This window comes from Teleopsis dalmanni, chromosome 1 (genome assembly GCF_002237135.1).
Source record: "Teleopsis dalmanni isolate 2A chromosome 1, ASM223713v2, whole genome shotgun sequence".
Classification (NCBI taxonomy): Eukaryota; Metazoa; Arthropoda; class Insecta; order Diptera; family Diopsidae; genus Teleopsis; species Teleopsis dalmanni.
In genome coordinates, this window is record NC_051846.1 from 113,244,393 (window position 1) to 113,263,344 (window position 18,952).

Here is an 18,952-nt window from a genome sequence, read left to right on the forward strand (position 1 = left end):
CGGGGGCCCGAAAGCGTTGCTTCCAGTTGCTTCCCTGTAGTTACGCCACTGGATATGGAAGAAACAAAACTTTTCACATAATTCTCGTAACATCAAACCAAATTTTTTCAAACAAAAGAGTTTGTATTTAGAAACATACATGTTTGTGCAGTGATCAAACAAAATCGAACCCGCTTGCAACGTATAAATGTGCGGACAAGTACCCCGCACAATAAGAACAGAAATTCGTGGGTGCTGCTGTTAAAAGGGGAGAGACGTAATGTGATAGAAATGTATGGTGAGATGTGCTGCAAACTTCAGCCGCTCATGCAACCACTTTGGCAAATCATCATGTTGGATTCGTATGCATGCAGTTGATATTCGAGTAGAACAGAAAATTACTCTCGTACAATTCCCACTATATAAATCTCTATTTCTGATATTATGAACGGGAGTACACGCACATTATTTTGTTCATATGCAAAATATGAATGTGCGGCCAACTTCTTTGCACACAAAGGGGAAAGACGAAATAAAATAGAAATGTTCTGTGATTTGAGCTGTAAATATATGAGCACAACTAACAAGTATAGCAGCTAACAGAAGCAAATTGACTAAGTTTTCATAGACAATTATATTTAATTGTTTTTGCTAAAACTTTAAAAATATATATGTATATGGAAATGTAATAATTATTAATAATTCTTGATGTGAAGATACCTAATAAATTTATATACCTATGTTATTTGACATTTTGCAAATTATGTTAGGGTGTTCACCGCACACCTCCGCACCTTAGAGCAATCGTCACTGATCTCTTTAGTGGATTAACCTAGCTTTGCGCATTAAAACCGTAAACAGAATTGTAGTCCCGTAATTCAAAAATGGAGAAGTAATTACAAAAAATAAAAAAATTAAAGAAAGTGTTCAGATTATTTAAAAAATATGTATAAATGTTTAAACAATTAATAACAGTTATGTTAAGATCCTAAATAATACTCTTAACCTTTAACAAATTACTCCACAAAAATTGAAATAGTCGATGTGGTGTTCATAAACTTTTTTGTAATTATGGCAAATATTTATTAAATACTTGGTAAGCAGATTAAGTTTTCTTGCTATTTCAATACAAATAATGATATATGGCTAAAAGTACAAAATGCAATGCCATAAAAAAATTGGAAATTATATTTTCTTTGTATCCTACGCCAACTTATTGGAAAACGTCATTTCAGTTTGCTCTGCTTCATAGGTTCGAGAAATTTTTATATTTCTTTTTTTTGTGTTTTTTTCTCCTTTAGCTCTTTGAGGTGTTGTTATTGCTTCCTTGAATTATAATGTAAGTAGTAAAAAGAATTATTCGCTATTTTATATTCATTCATGCCTACTTGCTTTGTGTTTAAATATGAACATATGGACATTGATATTTTTGTATGTAATTTCGGCGGCAAGAGATATCAAAATTTTATTTGCAGCATTGAAACAATTTTTCATTATGATGGCATTTGAAGAAAGAATTATAATTGTTTTCGTAATTAATCGTTATTAAGTATGGATTTCCAATTTTATCGCATTTACATAATATTTATATTAAATCTTAAGAAGTAATACAATCATAAGAACACATATGTATATAAAATAATTACCAATAATTCGTAAAACATTTTTTAAAAATAGTATGATTTAGCTTTGCCAAATGTATTACAATAAAATTATATAGAAATCGATTTAAGATTAAACCTTCAGTTTATATGGCAGTTTGAATAGTTAACGCTATTTTACATATATATGCACTTAAAAGATACTGAATAAGTATAAACGGAATATCAGTACAAGGGGTACAAGTGTATCGACTATTAGCTCTTGCAAGCGGATAATTGCCGAGAAATGGAGATTTATTTAAATAACTTCATAATCATTTATAGTTACTAGATCGACATACGTGAAAGGTTATCGTTAATTAAATAGAAGTGACAATTTTCATGTTACTAGTTGCGTACTAATTTCCAGACCACCTTTGAGGTATAATGCATCGCGCGTTTTTTTTACATGGTGTCACCAGGAGGCCTAGTCCATGTTAACGAAGAAATTTTGTTTAAAAAAAATAATATAGAAAAGAGATTTTTTTTACTATTTCAAAGTTTTTTTTTATTATTTGTTCTCTATTTCGACTATAATTTATAATCGTCCTCAAGAATTTGAAGAACTTTAATTTTTTATATTAATATACATTAATATTTTCGACAAAAAGATTTTTTGCATATAAATGATAAAGATATATATTATCACACATAAATAATTGGAAAATAGAATGGAAAAGAAGAAAGAAAACAACCTGCAGAAGATTTTCCTAAAATACTCCTAAACCTGCCTAAAATCCTACCACAACAACGCCCAATGACAAAACGACAACAAACAACGCTCAGGAATAGAGGAATACCACCACCAATAAAAGAACACATTGTTAGTTCTTGCCGTTATTAGATATATATGTATATGATATATTATTTTTTATTGTTTATATGTATAAATTGCTTTGTTTAAAATATTAATGTATATTAACACAAAAAATTATAAATTGATCAATATCCCGTGAATAACCATAAAAAATAGCGAAAGTTTCTACGTAATAAATATTAATATTTACATTTTTATACATATTTATTAACACATGTTTATTAATAACTATCTTAAAATTAATTCACTTAAACTATGTATTTTGAACAAAATAAATAAATAAAGTAAGTAGTTATGGTAATAAATAAATTATAAATAAATGTTATTAAGCCTGTATTAGGGCAAATTTGTAATATAAGGTCATATAACAATTTATGCCTTAGTCGATTTCATTTTCTCTACCATACAAAGGAATTGCTTACGAAGTAATATAAGCAGAATAAAGCCCAGCAATTCAATTCGATGAAGTCTGCAGGCCCCAATAAACCAACTCGGTAAATTATGGTAAAGTAAACTGAAATTTCTTAGGGTTTTTTGCAATGCACTTATGTTAAAAGTTTTCAAATTTATTTATTTTTTTATTATACATCTTATAAAATGTTGCCAATGGTAATATCAAATTTACCTAATTTACCATACTCGAAATTCTGGTAAATACCAACATTCGCTGCCATACGGACATAATTTATCATTTTCCTCAATTTACCATCAATTACTTGAACTCGCACATGGTCAATTACATACAATTATCTTATTTTAGCTAATACTAATATAACATACATATAACTATTATTATACCTGATTAAAACAAAAAATTGAAATTGGTTGCATTTGCTTCAAATGTTCCTAAAATAAGATCAGAAAGTATTAATATTCTTCCAAATAAAAGTACATATGTTTATAAATATACATTTATACACATACATATATATATGTAGCTCAGTAAACTTCCAAACAAGTAGGGATGTTTCTCTTATTTGCATTATGAAGTGATATTAAATGCATGCAATTTTACGTGCTGCTTGCTGGTGCCAAGCATTAATTGTAAAAACAAATAATTACACCAAAAACTAGTTTGACTCTTTTCTTGTACTGCCTGCCTTCGTAAACAATCAAATCTGTTTTTTGTTTTCATTTTTGTCCTTCATTCATCAATAGTAAAATTTTTAGAAAGAACAAGCATAAGCGCGACCGATCTAGCAGCAGCGCAGAAAGAAGTAAAATCTTCACTCCGCCCTCCCGTGCCTATAATATTTTTACTCAATGCTGAAAGTCAAAAAGCACAGAAAAACTTCCAAGGAATTTAAAGTTTTTAATACCTGAAACCAATAATTGATTGAAAATCTTCCATAAGAAACAATAATTATCAGGTTTTAACAAGTGAATGACTGGGGAGAATAGTTGAGAATAGTGAAACAAAGTGGCTTTCAATCTATTTTACCCTTGACAGAATTTTAGAAGAAAGAATTGATGATTCATCCTTAAACAAATTGAAGTGATCAAAGGTGGAAGGTGTTGAAATTTTTGATTTTTGTTTTTTCATTAAAGTTTAGAGGTATCTCGATTTCACTGGTCGATAACGCAGTGCATCAGATAAGCATTGAGAGTAATACACTTTATTATTGCATCTCAAACAAAATATTTGTTTTCCAAATTACCATAAAAATACAAACTTAAAACTATCTTAAAATCTTCAAACAATAGTAATTATTTTATAAGAGTGAATAATATAAATAAATAAACACAACTATTTTTATTTCGAAAAGTTCATAGAATGCCTTTAATTAAAGAACTCATCTTAATAGAAATGGAACTCAAAATGATCAAAACATTACCAAGCATTAAAAAACTAAATTAAACAAAACTTTTGTTGATATTTATATCAGAAATATTTAATATTAAATGTTTGGCAAAGAGCAGCAAATGACCGTGTGGCCTAATGGATAAGGCGTCGGACTTCGGATCCGAAGATTGCAGGTTCGAGTCCTGTCACGGTCGAACGCTACTTTTTTTTAAATGCATTTATATACATTTTTACATTTTTTGTTTTAAATGAAACTGCTCATAATTTAATTAAATTGTAATTTTTATCAACAAGTTGCTTTGAAATAGCGCGTAAATCCAGTATTCTTGTAACATGACAATGTTTACGGTCTGAATTCATTTTGTACGTGAGACTACTCACATATGTATGTTTGCAGCTTGTTTTTTATATTGACGCAATCACTTGCTGGTTTATTTTTGCTGGTTTATGATGTCATCATTTTAACATCATTTTTTCATATAATATATCTATCTAAATAAAGTAGTTATTTAATTTATTTATATAGACGAAAGAGAACTTCATATAATATTGCTTATTATAACTTTATTAATATTAAAAGCACAAATAAAACCTATAAATTATTCTAAAGCAAACAAGAAACGAGAAAAGATAAGAGTATTTTAACGTTTCCCAGTAGAAAAAGTGGTCTTCGAAGACATTGTCTTCAAGACGGTCTTTGATACCGCGTCCGCATGTTCAAGCAAATTTGAAAAACAATTGCTCAAAACATGAATATAAATACTCTTTCTTTGCTTTCTCTCTCATTTTTAGTGTTCATAGCAACGTATTTGAATTTTGCCTCAGATGACGCTATGTTTTATAAATGAAGTGACGCAATAATTTTGAAGTGTAGTAAATAAACATTTGTGAAATAAATATTAAAAAAATCAAAATGAATAAAGAAACAAAATCATTAAACTATGAAATATTAAAAAAAAGAAATTAAATCAAAACAAATGAAATATTGACTTAGTTCCTGGAAAATATATTGATATTAATATTGAAGACAATAATTCCAGTGAAAGTTGTTTAAGAAACGAAACAAAGGATGTTGAAAATAAAAAAACTAAAAACACTTGTGAAAAATTAGCTGTTATATTTAAAAGACACAGGATTAACAGGCGTTGTGGTAATGATATTTTAGAACTCTTAAGATCAGAAGGTTTAATTGTACCAAAATCCTCTTCAACGCTTTTGAAAACATATAAAACTTCAACAATTGATGATAGCGAAATGCTATAAATTATTTTATATTAGTTTTAGTTAATTTTAGATATGCTAAGTTATATTAAGTTAATTATTTAAATTAATTTTCATTATGTTTACTAGTTTTTACTAGTTTATTATTAATATCTTAATAAAATTTATAATAATTTATAATAAAATTTATAATTTATTTTTAAAACTTTTAATTTTGAATGTAATTTAAGAAATTATTATATAAAATAAATAAAAGTACAAAATACAACAATTTCTTTCTACTTATTTAAAGAGAAAATTTAAATTCATTTAAAATTTAAAGAGTGCAATAAAAGAGTAGAAATAAAAAAAAGGGTGAAAAAATTATATGAGCACTGCACTAAGAGCGCACAACTTTCTGTCGAATGCGTCCGTTATGCAAGACATGGTCTTCGAGACGGTCTTCGAGACATGTACACAAAAATTCATTGAAGACATTTGGCTAATTTGTATGAAAGTGTCTTCGAAGACCGTCATACATTTGGATCGATCGGTCTTCATGTATGTATCCATGTCTTGAAGACGTCTTCGATGACGGATCGATCCGTTTTCTACTGGGTTTCTCCTAATTGACATATACATACATACATACATACATACATATATAAGTGTTAATGTAATAAACGTCTTCTTTCGCAATACTAACGCTACTCATTACCGTGGATAATTCAGATAGATATTGTTGCGAAGATACAATTCGATTTAAGTTAACTGAGATAATTTTGAATTATGTCAGTTAGATAGTAAATAAGTTTTTAAATATAGTTGGTTAATTTTAGGAGAATACAGTGGTTGGTTATTTTAAGCAATAAAGTTGTGTATGTTTCAGAAGATTAATAACGGTTATAATTAATACAAGTTTAATATTATTCACTTATCAGGATCCAGTGTTATCGAACGAAGCGTTAGAATAAACGTAACATTGGTGTCAGAAGTGGGATCCTGATAAATAAAATGGTTAAGCTTGGACAGTTAACCGTATTGCAATTAAAGTGGCAACTGGAGAAGCTGGGGCTTAGCACAGGTGGTGTTAAGACGGAGTTGCAAGTAAGGCTGCGTGAGGCTTTAGAGGCGAGCGGTATAAATGCGGAAGTGGAAGTATTCCCTGAAGAGATAATTGTAGCGGGAGAAGTTAAACAGGTGGGTAATAGTGAAATGATGGAGCTTATGATGAAGATGATGCAGCAGATGAAGGAACATGCAGAGCAGACTTCCACTGAGCTTAAGAAAAACGCAGAGCAGATTTTCTGTGAATTCAAAGATTTAAAACAAGAGTTGTGGCAACTTGCCGGGATAACAGCAGAGGCGCAAGAAAAGTTGTCGAAAAGGGTTGATGAAACAAACCAGAATATTCAAGTGTTTAATGAGGTGTACCAGTTAGAAAATCGATTGGATGATTTGTCGTCGAATCGTCATTCGTTAGCGAGTGTTCGCCAGACTGGGGAAGTAAAATTAAAACCACCGGTGTTTGGTGGAACCGCGATGTTTGAAGTTTTCCAGTTACAGTTCAAGACTACTGCTGTTGCAAATCGTTGGGGTGAAGATGAGAAAACGGCAGCGCTGATTGTGGCATTAAAGGGCAGCGCGGTAGAGGTGCTAAAACGGATTCCTGATAAGGCACGTAGGAATTACTATGAGTTAATTGGCTTATTAAAGCGTAGGTATGGCAGCGATTTTATGTCACCGCTATGCAGAGTAGAACTGAAGGTAAGAGTACAACGGGTTGGCGAGAGTCTTCAGGAATATTCCGCGGATATCGAACGTTTATGCAATTTAGCGTATATTGGCAGTTCTAGTGACTTCATTAAAAAAAATAAAATTGGTGTTTTTATTGATGGCATACGTGATCCAGAAACCAGACGGCAGGTGGTAATGTTTCTAAAGCTAACTTACGCAGTTGGCAGTGCGTTAACGTACGAGGCTGCCGGTATAATGTGTTGCTTTACAGCAAAAGTACAGAAAATGGAAACTGGAGTGAAGGCAGGAAGAAAGACAAGAAGGAAGGTAAAAGGAAAGACAGAAGGGAAGGCAGGAAGAAAGACAAAAAAAAAGACAAGAAAGGAGGTAAAAAGAAATAGCCGAAATAGAAGAAAAGAAAGAAGGATTAGAGAGAAGACAAGAAAGAAGATAAGAGGGAGAAGAAGTCTGATTCAAATAATGAATAGGGAAAAAAGAAACAGAAAAAAGAGAAGAAAGAAAAGGATGAAAGACTTTTTCGGTTTATATAGTTATGATTTTGTGTTAATCGGCTTTGGTATAGCGGAATCAGTTGAAATTAACATCTGCTTGGACGAGCAAGAGTCCCCATATGTTATATATGTTGAGGGTATTCCATTTGAAGTAGATTTTATGATTGCCCATGGAATTACGTTAGACTTAGGACAACGTATCCTACGGAGCGCTGTAATGGAATGTCCATTGAATACTGGCAGTGAGCATTGCGATAGGGTGAGACAGGTTCGATTGAATCGACGACAGAGAATACCGGCAAATTCAGAAGCGATTGTATGGGGAACACTAGACGCGAATAAAAGGACGAACAGATGCTGGATTGTAGAAGCCATGGAAAATGTCGGAGTCGATAATATCGTACTTGCACGAACTTTGGTGCATCCGTTCAGGATTAATCAGGAAATCAAATATGCGGAGATCGCAGAGGGCTTGTTGGTCGCGAACAAGTTGTCTTATAAAGATATACCGTTAAACGTTGATGCCGAACTCACAGATGATAACGTGACAATTGATGGAAATGTCTTGTTTCATGAGGATACCACAGATGACGTATTGGTTACGGGTAGTCAATTTAATGCTGATGTCAGGGATGCCTTGTTTGTTTCGGATATAACAAATAATGAGAATAAGATGAAAGTAGTTTATTTGGAATGGTTGGCGCGTTGTCATGAAGATATGGTGACACTTGTTCGGGACGAACAAGTTTAGGTGGAGGGCAATGTTGCGAAGATACAATTCGATTTAAGTTAACTGAGATAATTTTGAATTATGTCAGTTAGATAGTAAATAAGTTTTTAAATATAGTTGGTTAATTTTAGGAGAATACAGTGGTTGGTTATTTTAAGCAATAAAGTTGTGTATGTTTCAGAAGATTAATAACGGTTATAATTAATACAAGTTTAATATTATTCACTTATCAGGATCCAGTGTTATCGAACGAAGCGTTAGAGTAAACGTAACAATATATATAGAGATACTAAAATGACAAAATCAGAATGAAAAATCAAAATGAAAAATCAGTTCCCAAAAAAACAGCATTAAAACATAATTAAATTTACGCTAAATATTATGTACAGATTTTATTTTTAGATAAATCCCAGTGGGACTTTCAGCGCTGAGGTATTCGATTGCTTCAGCGCTGAATGGTAATGCCTTGCGCTGATTATTCAAGGGAAACTCCTAATTACTTTAACACGTTCATCTCATTGCGGGCAAGCGCTGACATGTTCGCTTACCTTTTCGAATTTATAATGCAACATATCAGCGCTGACATGTTCGCTTACCTTTTTTTGGATGAATTATATTTTATATTATGTTTTATAAAATTAAAATATTAATATTTACATAAAACAATATAACATAACATATTTACATATTTATATAAAAGAATATTTTTCTGTGGAATTGTTACTACAGACTTGAAGAGATTTCCAGACTCGACCCGATCACTTGTTCCTGCTTACCATCTGTCCTTAGCATCTGTAAATACAAAAGTCTGTTATTGTATACGCTAAAGTAAATTATGTACAATATACCTTGTGTACCATCAAAGTTGTAATTTATGAGTATACTTTCTCCAAAATTCCACGAAATCTTTCGCGTAATTGGTTGTTTTTTAATAACGTGTCTCATTGATGCAGTCTATAAATAACGTAATAGATGAAAAGAAATGTATGAGTTAGTTAAATTGTTACATGTGAAAATATTAATAAGTTGAAATTGAAAGTAAGAAACATATGTAATTTAACTTACAACTACTTCAACGGCAGTGACTTCTTCGTTTTAACTGAATTAAATCCTCCTCAGATTGAATTAGAAACTGTTCCAATTAAAGCAGTTTACTGCATTTTACCCTGGCCTTAGAATGACTGCATTCGCAGTACATTGGTCAATTAATCGTTCTTGACGCAGTAGCATCTACATAATACAAAACAAAAATTACAATTATCATTTTAAATATATATACTTAATTTTGCATATACTTACAGTTAGTTTATGTTAAATTCACAAATTATATTTTATTTATATTTTTAGATTTTATTTTAAAAAATTAAAAATTGTTCACTGCACTAATATCACACACTTCATTAAAATTAAAAGCAGACTAAATGTATACAATGTTGGCAAAACAAGAAATTCTTAATACTCATATTCTTTTCTTCTTCATTCTTTTATAATTTTAACACCGAAATTGCCTATGTCGAACACAAATGTCGAAAGTAAAGAAAAATAAAAACGAAGAGCTATTACCTCCTCGCTTTCTTTTTCAGCGCTGGCATAATGGTGCCGCTGGGATTTAACAGAAAATTTTGACTACTTACAAAAAATATTTGAAATAATCATGTTGACAATTATTAAGTAAATTTGACACAACTTAATGGTTACTCATTAATATCACATTAGCGCGCACAGTGTTATAACTGACCGTGTGGCCTAATGGATAAGGCGTCGGACTTCGGATCCGAAGATTGCAGGTTCGAGTCCTGTCACGGTCGAACAACAAGTACTTTTTTCTATTTTGTCAGTTAATACTTTCTATTTTTTTTTTAAATTACCTTATTACTTAAAATAATTAAATAAAAATGCCCTAACTTAATGAAATGAGTAGACATGAAAAAGACAACGCAAAATTTCAACTTCATAACACTTCATAATATTAGAGGTAAATAAGCGCAATTAAAAGAAAAACTCATTTGTTCTTTTGAATAAAAACCGCGAGCACCACACACGTATTTTTCCTGATTTTCAAAATTCCAATTACGTTTAACAAATTGGTTCATGCACCAGAACCTGCAATAATCAGCTGTAAATTAGTCCTCTAAATATATGGACTAATTAATATATTATCGGATATAACATTTGCCTGAAGTTATGAAACTGTATAAAGATAATTTCCTTAATGTTTTACTGAGAAATAGTATTATATTCATTATATTTACTTGATATATCAATTCACCAAACAGCCAAGGAAGAAAAATTCCCAGCTAGCACGGGACATAATATGCTTCGATTATCTACAAAATGTGCAAATCGGAAAAGTAAAAAATAAAGTGCACCAAAGGCTCTTAACAAATGTTTGACATAACGATGACGACAATGTGAGGATGAAAAACATAAAATTATCCTTTTGGGATAGAATATTTGATTCGAACATCCTCATTCATTAATACAAAGTTTAAATATAAAAAAAATTATTTGTTTAGTTTTAAACATTAAAATATTAATATTAGGCCTAATTATAATACACAAAATAATAATACATAAAACGTTTTAACTAGTTAAACTTAAAAGTAAAAGTAAAAAAATCTTATGCAAAATATAAGCAATGAATTAATTGTGTGGATTAAAATAAATTCCCATTTAGGAATTTGTGAATTCATTTCCTTCACCGACCCATATTCTTGTCGATTTGATTATTGTAGAACCCGTTGAAATTCATACGGTGAACTAGGTTCAAGAAACTCTCCGACGAGTACTTCACAACGACTTTATTTATTTCGCTTAGTAGATTAATTACAAGTTCCGAAAACTCCAAATCGAAAGTTTTTACACGCTGCGAAAAAGTATCTGTTGGCGCCAGGGCGGTTTCCACCTGCAAAACAAAAAAATTATCATTTTGTTGGTAAGTAATCACAATAAAAGCGTTTAAATGTCAATATAAATTTATAAACGATGCAAAAATATACTTTATCAAAAAAAAATTAACAAATAAAAATTTTTTTTACTAATAACTGAAGCTGAAGTAATAATAATTTCACTGCAAATAATAATTGCAAATACGGATATTCAAAGACCCCGAATTTACACAAAATCCGATTTGTTTTACAACTCCGGAGATTTCGTTTACTATTATTAATACGATTAATCGTATTCCCCGAATACTTGTGACTTTCCTTAATTTGCAAATCTTAGAATCAAACGTAAATAATAGTGCCATAACTGAGTTGTTATTGCTTACGGAAAAATAAAAGTACTATGTTAAGCATTGTTAATTGTGCCAAAAATAACTGCAGCCATTCCATGCATTATAGAATGTATGGAATAAAAATTGAAATGTCCATCTCAGCGGTTATAAGACGTTTCCTATCAAACCATCAGTGCTAGAAAGCAAATCGGAAAAGTAAAACCAAAACGAGTGTACAAAGTTTTACTTTTTAGAGTACTATAAAGAAGTGGAGCTCAGTCCACGTATAATAAACATAGCACACTACACTTATAAGTTTTAAACCAATTTTGTCTTTACATCTCTTCGTCAGCATTAAAGCCTGTAGAAATACCAAAATTTACATAAAAAAAGAAAAAACCTATAATCATCTAAAAACTAAAGATACTCATACATAAATTAAAATTAATACAAAAAATGGTGTACTTTTAAAGCAAAACCAAGGCTTGAAACAAAGTTAATGTAAAGTACGTACTTTACATGTTACTAAAGATAGAGTAGATACTTTCTTCACTCTTAAACATGTACCTGTTTCTGACTCGAAATATCATATTCGGGATCAGAATTATCATCATCGTTGCTGTCGCACACCATAGACTTAAGCTCCGCGTCAGAGAACAATCGTTGCGACTGCTAACATAGCCATAGAAAGAAAAATGTTTTATATATTAGAAGAGTATTAGATCATGGATTTGTTTCAATTAGAAATGTTACAGGCAAGGTGAGGCAGTTTTGTCATACATAATTGGGGGACTGTCCAAATATTTACTTTTATATATAGTGCAACACCGTTGTGTAATTTTAAAATTTGAGATCATCGCAATTTTTTGATTATATAGTTATTTAACATAGACGAGTGATAATGGTATGATATGAGAGTGAATATTTAAATGTGTGTATTTATTTACCTGTATAAAATCACAGAACTTCAAACATATTTTGCAAAGTGGGTAAATAATTCGAGAAAGTCTAAATTCATCTGACAACAAACAGTTTCTTATGCAAGTATCCTGAAAGTCCCGATGAAGGAATAACACTTCATCAACATTTTGCACCTATTTTTATTTAATAAATTTATTACTAATATATTAATATTATTCATTTATTAAGTGATATTTAACCTTTTCCATTTTCTGTAAAAATATGTGCCAATTTGGTTCTATTACTTCAATCATCATGTAATATTCCAAATTTTGTATAGCGTTCATCATACGTTGGCGCAGCGTAAATGCCGAACGATAAAGTTCCGCTGAATGTGGTAAAAAATTTCTACAAACGGAATTCTCTTTCCAGATCCTATAAAAATTCCAAGTTATATGCATATTAATTTTTGATATATTTTTAAAATTAGAGGCAATAATTTTACTTGCACAGCTGCCGCTCTACATGCTTCAAAATAAATAATTGCCGAAAAAGAATTTGATATTTGCGTATAGCGATTTTGTCCAATACCAATGAAATCGGCCAATCCACTCCACATTCGAATGCGAAACACTCCACGCCCATCAAATCGAATGATTCTGTTAATTCTAAAATATAAAAAATATTCATCTTGGCACATCTCGGTACTCATTTTAGAACAAAATATCATTATTACACACCTCCGTCTCTTTTAAATATTTTCGATATTTCGGTATGTAAATCATATGTCAGAAGATTACAATGCACATCGTCTTTATAAGGGTCATGTTTAGCAGATGAAAGTCTTAATGTTAAACCCAAAAGGCTTTCCAATTTTGTTGGCAGTACTTTATCTACTGGCTTTGCTAATTCATCATCACAAGCGTCCATGAATTGTACTATAAAATCGCCTTGATACAGTAACAAGTAACGTTTCACTGATAAAATATGACCCATCAAATCATTTTCTTTAAGTAGAACTTCTAGAAGATTTTGTGAAGCAAAATGGTATGCATCTTCTATAACGGAAATGTAACTGTGATCATCTGGTGAAAAGCGCAATTGAACACTATGTGGACACGTTACTTTTTTTCCGCACTGTCTTATAACATTTAAATATTTTCCTGTCCGCAATATTTTGTCTACTAATTTTTCTAAAAAACAAGGTGTGACTTCGCGACGAATGACATATCTGTACGAAAAACAATTTCAGTCAACAATTTTGTTAAATATAATAAGTAATATCATATGAAATACCGTTTTTCCCAATAACCCTCAGAGTAACCAGCAGGTGTTTCTTTTTGAGTAATAATTTCATTATCTTCAACTAGAAATTCATTTTGTGGATCGTTTATAACACCCTTCTGTATCCACAGCTGCAGAATATCCATATACGGAACCGCTGCCATTTCAGTCAATTGAATAATAAATTTTTGAGATTCCTCATCACCAGTTAGTGCCCCAATTTTGTTGTAAAGAACTGTAAGCACAGCACCACCTCTAACATTGTTCTATACAATGTGAATTCTGTACAGTGTTATATGCTTGTTCGTTTTAAAAATTTTAACATACCATTGCTATATCCGTGATAACACTATCTAAAATTTCCATTGTGTTTAAAGTAGGCCGTATATAAAAAAGCATTTTGTGCAAGCTAAGTTTTCCACTATCAAGTTCAGACTCCAACTGCGCTAAAAGTAACTGAATAAAAATATAATAAATAAAACCTCAAATTTATGCTTAACGAAAAACTTTTAAATTCATGCTCACATAATAATCATGCATCAATTTTCTTAACGCCTCACTTAAAGCTTCCATGACTTGCCCTGAATTAGAGAAACTCCATAATTCCATATAGTGATGAATGCAGAGGTAATATTTAGCTAAAGGCAAAATTTCGCGCGTTATATCTTGCAATGTACTATGCACTTGAGGCGATATCTCATATTCGACAGTAAATTTATTTAAGAATTGATTTGTCACTTTTCCATTATAGTTCATAGTAATATACGAACCCTGCATTCCTGTAAGCACATATATTAGATCTCGAAGCAAAATACTTTCCTGACTGGTAATTGGTATTGCTTCGATATTGTACTTTTGGAATGAAATAGTTTGAATAGTATCTAAGCACCATTTCAAATCCGTTTTGAAATCATTATATTTCTGCGTTTTGTTAGCTTTAGGATTTGGCAATGGCGTTATCATATTTGATGCGTTCACGCAATTGTCATGTGATAAACGATTCACGGGTGTTGATGTGGCTTCAGTTATACGGTTTTTAATCTATAATACATGAAAATAATTCGTTTAAGTGAAGTTTAACTTGATAGTGTTTGGTACCAAGAGATGAGTTATTATGAACATTAGTTATAAATATCGAAATCTATACATAAAAGTATTTGTATATACTATTCTAAAGCGAAATCCAGAAAAGTTAAGCCTTAATGGGATAAATATACATCATTTTTTGATTATGTAGAAATCAAAGTCAAATACTAAATAAATAGTTGCAATGAGATCACCAATATTTTTTAAGGTGCCTTTGTGTTTAATTGGTTTTGTGGATTTTATATATATATATATATAGCTTATAAAAATAGTTTAGTTTATAAAAATCAGAAATTATACTTTACATGAGTTACGGCATTTGATTTGGGATAATCGATTAGCTTCTTAGCATCTAAAGGCGTTGATGTTTGCATTTTGTTGCGTATCTTATCCATAATATTTTCTTATGTGTAGTTATTTAGAATGTTAATCCAACAAAGGATTGAGTCCTTTCTGCCAGAGTTAAATTTTTTTAATCAAAATTTTCATACTCATACAAATTACTATTCCAGTAGACTATGCGTTGCTTTTAAACGTTCAAGTTGTTGAGATTGCTTCCAGGTACTGAAGTACTTCTAAGTACTAAGTAGTTTTTTCTTATGTTTTAAGCGACTGTAATCTCGATAAACTTCTTCGACGATAAATGGAGCTCTAAAATTTAACAATTAAATTTTTATTACACAAAACAAATCTGCTTCCACTGGATTTTGCAATAAGCGTCTTATACTTTAACAGATGTCTGGCGCACAGCAAGAGGTACATACCTTACTTTTTGTATTAAAGATGTAAGTACAGGTAAAACAGCTTCTTCTGTTGCCATATAATACGTACAAAACTTTAAGCTTACCCAGTGATCTAACAGTAAATAATATATAATTATTTAAAAAATATTACCAGCTGGTTCAATATGCATTCAAGTTCCTTACGGCTTCAAAGTGGTTGGCAATTCAGGGAAAAAAAGTGTTAGAAGCGCATAAAAGTGGAAAGAATTTTATTCCTGCAATATATGTAGCAAAGAATACCATACAAGAATGGTAACTTCATTGTGTAGTAAAGTTATTACACAAATTAAAAAAACAATTTATTTGATTATTCAATAAGCTTTGTATACTGTTTTATTATATTTTATTTGTTACAGTATATATCAAAGTGGAAGGAAGGCATTTTTTTTTGGGAATTATTTACAATAACCGTATTTTTTTCTTTGAGAGTAGCAAATAAATACTTGCAAATTACGAAAGAAAATATGTGAAGCAACGACAATGCTCTTAAAATCTTTAAAGTTAGGTTTTACTCGCAAAAACATTTACGTCTTAAGTTTTAGTACTGTCAAATTCAATAATCAGTCTATTCTAAATATTCATAAAAAATTACTTGTAGTAATAGCCTATAAAAATTACGGCTAATACTACTACACAATTGTATTATTTTGAACCAAGTACTTGATTTCAAAGAAATTCTTAAAATAAACGAAACTTAATTGTTGACGATATAAACTAAGAAAAACATTCTAAAGCGCGTGTTAAGCATGATATAGATGATGGTACATGTGTGCTTACCAAGTATGCTTGTTAACAATTCGCACTGTGTATATTCAAGTTTGCATACCAAATTTCGGTCTGAGATGTCTTAGATGTATGCCGTAAAATTTAAACTTTTTAATTAATTGCTTAGTTTGCACACATGCCTGCTTGTGTATATCCAAATCTGTAGACATCTCATAATTTAAGAATGTTGGTGAGCAAAGAATACCTGTACAAGAACGGCAACTTAAATGTAAACAAAAATACCAACCAATACACTCTCAAAATAATTTACTACACCAGATCAAGCATGTGGTTTTGTTGTTGTAAGTCGACCCACCACGAGTGAAAAGTTTCCCCACCACGAACGGTCTTCAATTTTTTTACTACGAAAGAACGATATGAAGAGCGCAAATTGGGTTTTGTTTTGGTTTTTTGACAGCAGAAATACGCGTGAAAAACTGAGAATCGTAGTCAAATCAAACGAAGTTATAAAAGGTACTGAATAAGTTCCTTTGAAAAAATAATTACTTTTATTAATTACAATTATTATTTCAGTTAATAATATTTAAAGATGGTGCGGAATTGCGTAATGGGATGTAAGATATTTAAGGGAATATATGAATTTTCTATAAATGACGAAAGAATGTACAAAATCAATAATTGTGGATTTAAAATATATGTTTTATGTTTAATGTGATTTGTTTGTTATTATGTGTATAAATACAAATTATTAAAGCAAAAATATATGTGAGTATATATTTTAATAAAGTTTTCTTATGTGTTAATTTGTGTTTGTTAAATATATGAAAAATCTAATAAGAAATAAAAACATTCAAAAATTTTATACTATTTTTTGGAGGTAAAAAGAGTGGAGCATGTAAACTATATATTTATATAAAAATATTCATATTCAAATGTTTTTCATATTCTAATTTTGTTTTTAAATTTTAATTTTTTATATGTTAATGTACTATATAATATTAATAATAAGCCAGTACAATTATCTAGTCCCAGATTTTAATATTCAACATATTTTTAGTTTATTATTCAAAAAAGACTTAATTTATGTTATATAAATATTATTCATTATGTACGCAAATAAAATATATTGTTTTAAACAAATGCCTTTAATAAATACATATGTTAAAAAGTTAAGCAAATGTTTTACTTTTAAATTAATTTGCATAAATGATGATGAATAATAAAACTATAATATAATTTAAGAGTTAATATTATTTTACGCAAGTGATTTAAATCACGAATAATTTTTATAATTTATTCGTTTTATTTCGAGCACAAAAATTTTCCTAATTTGTTCAGTTCAAATTCTTTTAAAAAAAATCCACATAACCACCACCATCACCTGTCTCCGGCAACTCCTCTGTCAATACTGACTAAAAATTCACTACGATCAATTATAAAACCCCTTTCACCACACTTCGTATTTCGATGTGCTAAATAAAATTAGTATTAAAATTGTATACACTTTTTTAGTACATTTATTTATTCTAAAATTATTTTAAATGACATTAAAAAAATATTTAACAAAACAGTAAACATATTATAAACATTTACTTTTTCTATATTAATTAAAATAATAAAATTACTTCACCGAACTATATTTTAAGTCAATTTTATCTTTGTGTATTTAGCAACTAAAACAGAACAATAACACAAAACTAAAGATGCATCATAATAAAATATATTATAAAATATATTTATTGATCAAATGCTTTTTTTTATCACTTATAAATTTACAAACTGCTTTTAATGTACTCGAATCTATCAAACATATTTTATTGTAAAGTATAGATTTATATAATTTTACAAATAGATTTAATTTATAGATAAACATAACCAGTTTTCTTTATTAATAGTACTAAACATATTTATTATACTAAAATAAAAAATAGTAATATTCCTTTTGTAAAATGTATGCAAAAAAAAATAATACTGCAGCCCTAAAAGAGCGAAGTTTGACGTAAGCTTGGTGAAATAACATGCATAGAATACGTGTGACCAAAATGTTATAAAAAATGAATTTTCGACAAAAATTTCTCACGTTATTCTCAGAGAGCAAAGAGTTTCTTTTCTTATACAGATATTATTTGTTGGTGAGCGTTGGACGAGCAAAGATCGCGGAAAAAAATTGTAAAATAATTGAAAAATTTTATTTTTTAGACATTCATTTTCTTTAAAAGAAGCAAATTTAAAAACGATTAATAAATAAATTTATATATTTTAATAATTATTTTGTGCTAAAAACATTTTTTAAGTAGGTTTTAATTATTTTGTGAATAAAAATATTAAAATGCAACATTTTAAAGAATTAAATTAAAAATAATTTTAGTTTTAAGAATTAATGTAAGAAATTATGTTTAATTCTAAGAAATATGAAATCTTTATATAATGAAATAAATAACATGTTGCTATTATCATCACCTAAATTTCTTCAGTTTCAATTATTGTTTTGCACTCTGTACTTGCTCTGCTGTTGTTATGACCGCTATAGAAAATAAA

The 18,952-nt window shown here is 29.6% G+C and overlaps 1 protein-coding gene and 2 non-coding genes across 5 annotated transcripts; 2 read left to right on the forward strand and 1 right to left on the reverse strand.

Annotated features, from left to right (window-relative positions):
• The first annotated feature begins 4,361 nt into the window (after positions 1 to 4,361).
• Trnar-ucg lies at positions 4,362 to 4,434 on the forward strand. Its single transcript has one exon. It is a non-coding gene; the product is annotated as a tRNA-Arg (tRNA).
• A 5,720-nt stretch (positions 4,435 to 10,154) lies between these two features.
• Positions 10,155 to 10,227, forward strand: Trnar-ucg. The gene has a single exon. It is a non-coding gene; the product is annotated as a tRNA-Arg (tRNA).
• Positions 10,228 to 11,016: 789 nt separating this feature from the next.
• LOC119680377 (gamma-tubulin complex component 2 homolog) lies at positions 11,017 to 15,979 on the reverse strand. Of its 3 annotated transcripts, XM_038093166.1 has the most exons (12): positions 15,833 to 15,979; positions 15,671 to 15,761; positions 15,212 to 15,557; positions 14,346 to 14,861; positions 14,148 to 14,276; positions 13,833 to 14,086; positions 13,277 to 13,767; positions 13,042 to 13,204; positions 12,797 to 12,971; positions 12,584 to 12,730; positions 12,204 to 12,308; positions 11,017 to 11,324 (listed from the first exon to the last, which is right to left on the reverse strand). In XM_038093166.1, the coding sequence occupies exons 3-12, from the start codon at positions 15,299 to 15,301 to the stop codon at positions 11,118 to 11,120; spliced, it is 2,277 nt and encodes a 758-aa protein (XP_037949094.1). In that variant the 5' UTR covers positions 15,302 to 15,557; positions 15,671 to 15,761; positions 15,833 to 15,979; the 3' UTR covers positions 11,017 to 11,117. The 3 variants fall into 3 exon arrangements, with proteins under 3 accessions (XP_037949094.1, XP_037949109.1, XP_037949101.1); XM_038093181.1 differs by lacking the exon at positions 12,204 to 12,308; XM_038093173.1 differs by lacking the exon at positions 15,671 to 15,761 and having other exon boundaries at positions 15,801 to 15,979.
• Between the last annotated feature and the right edge of the window lie 2,973 nt (positions 15,980 to 18,952).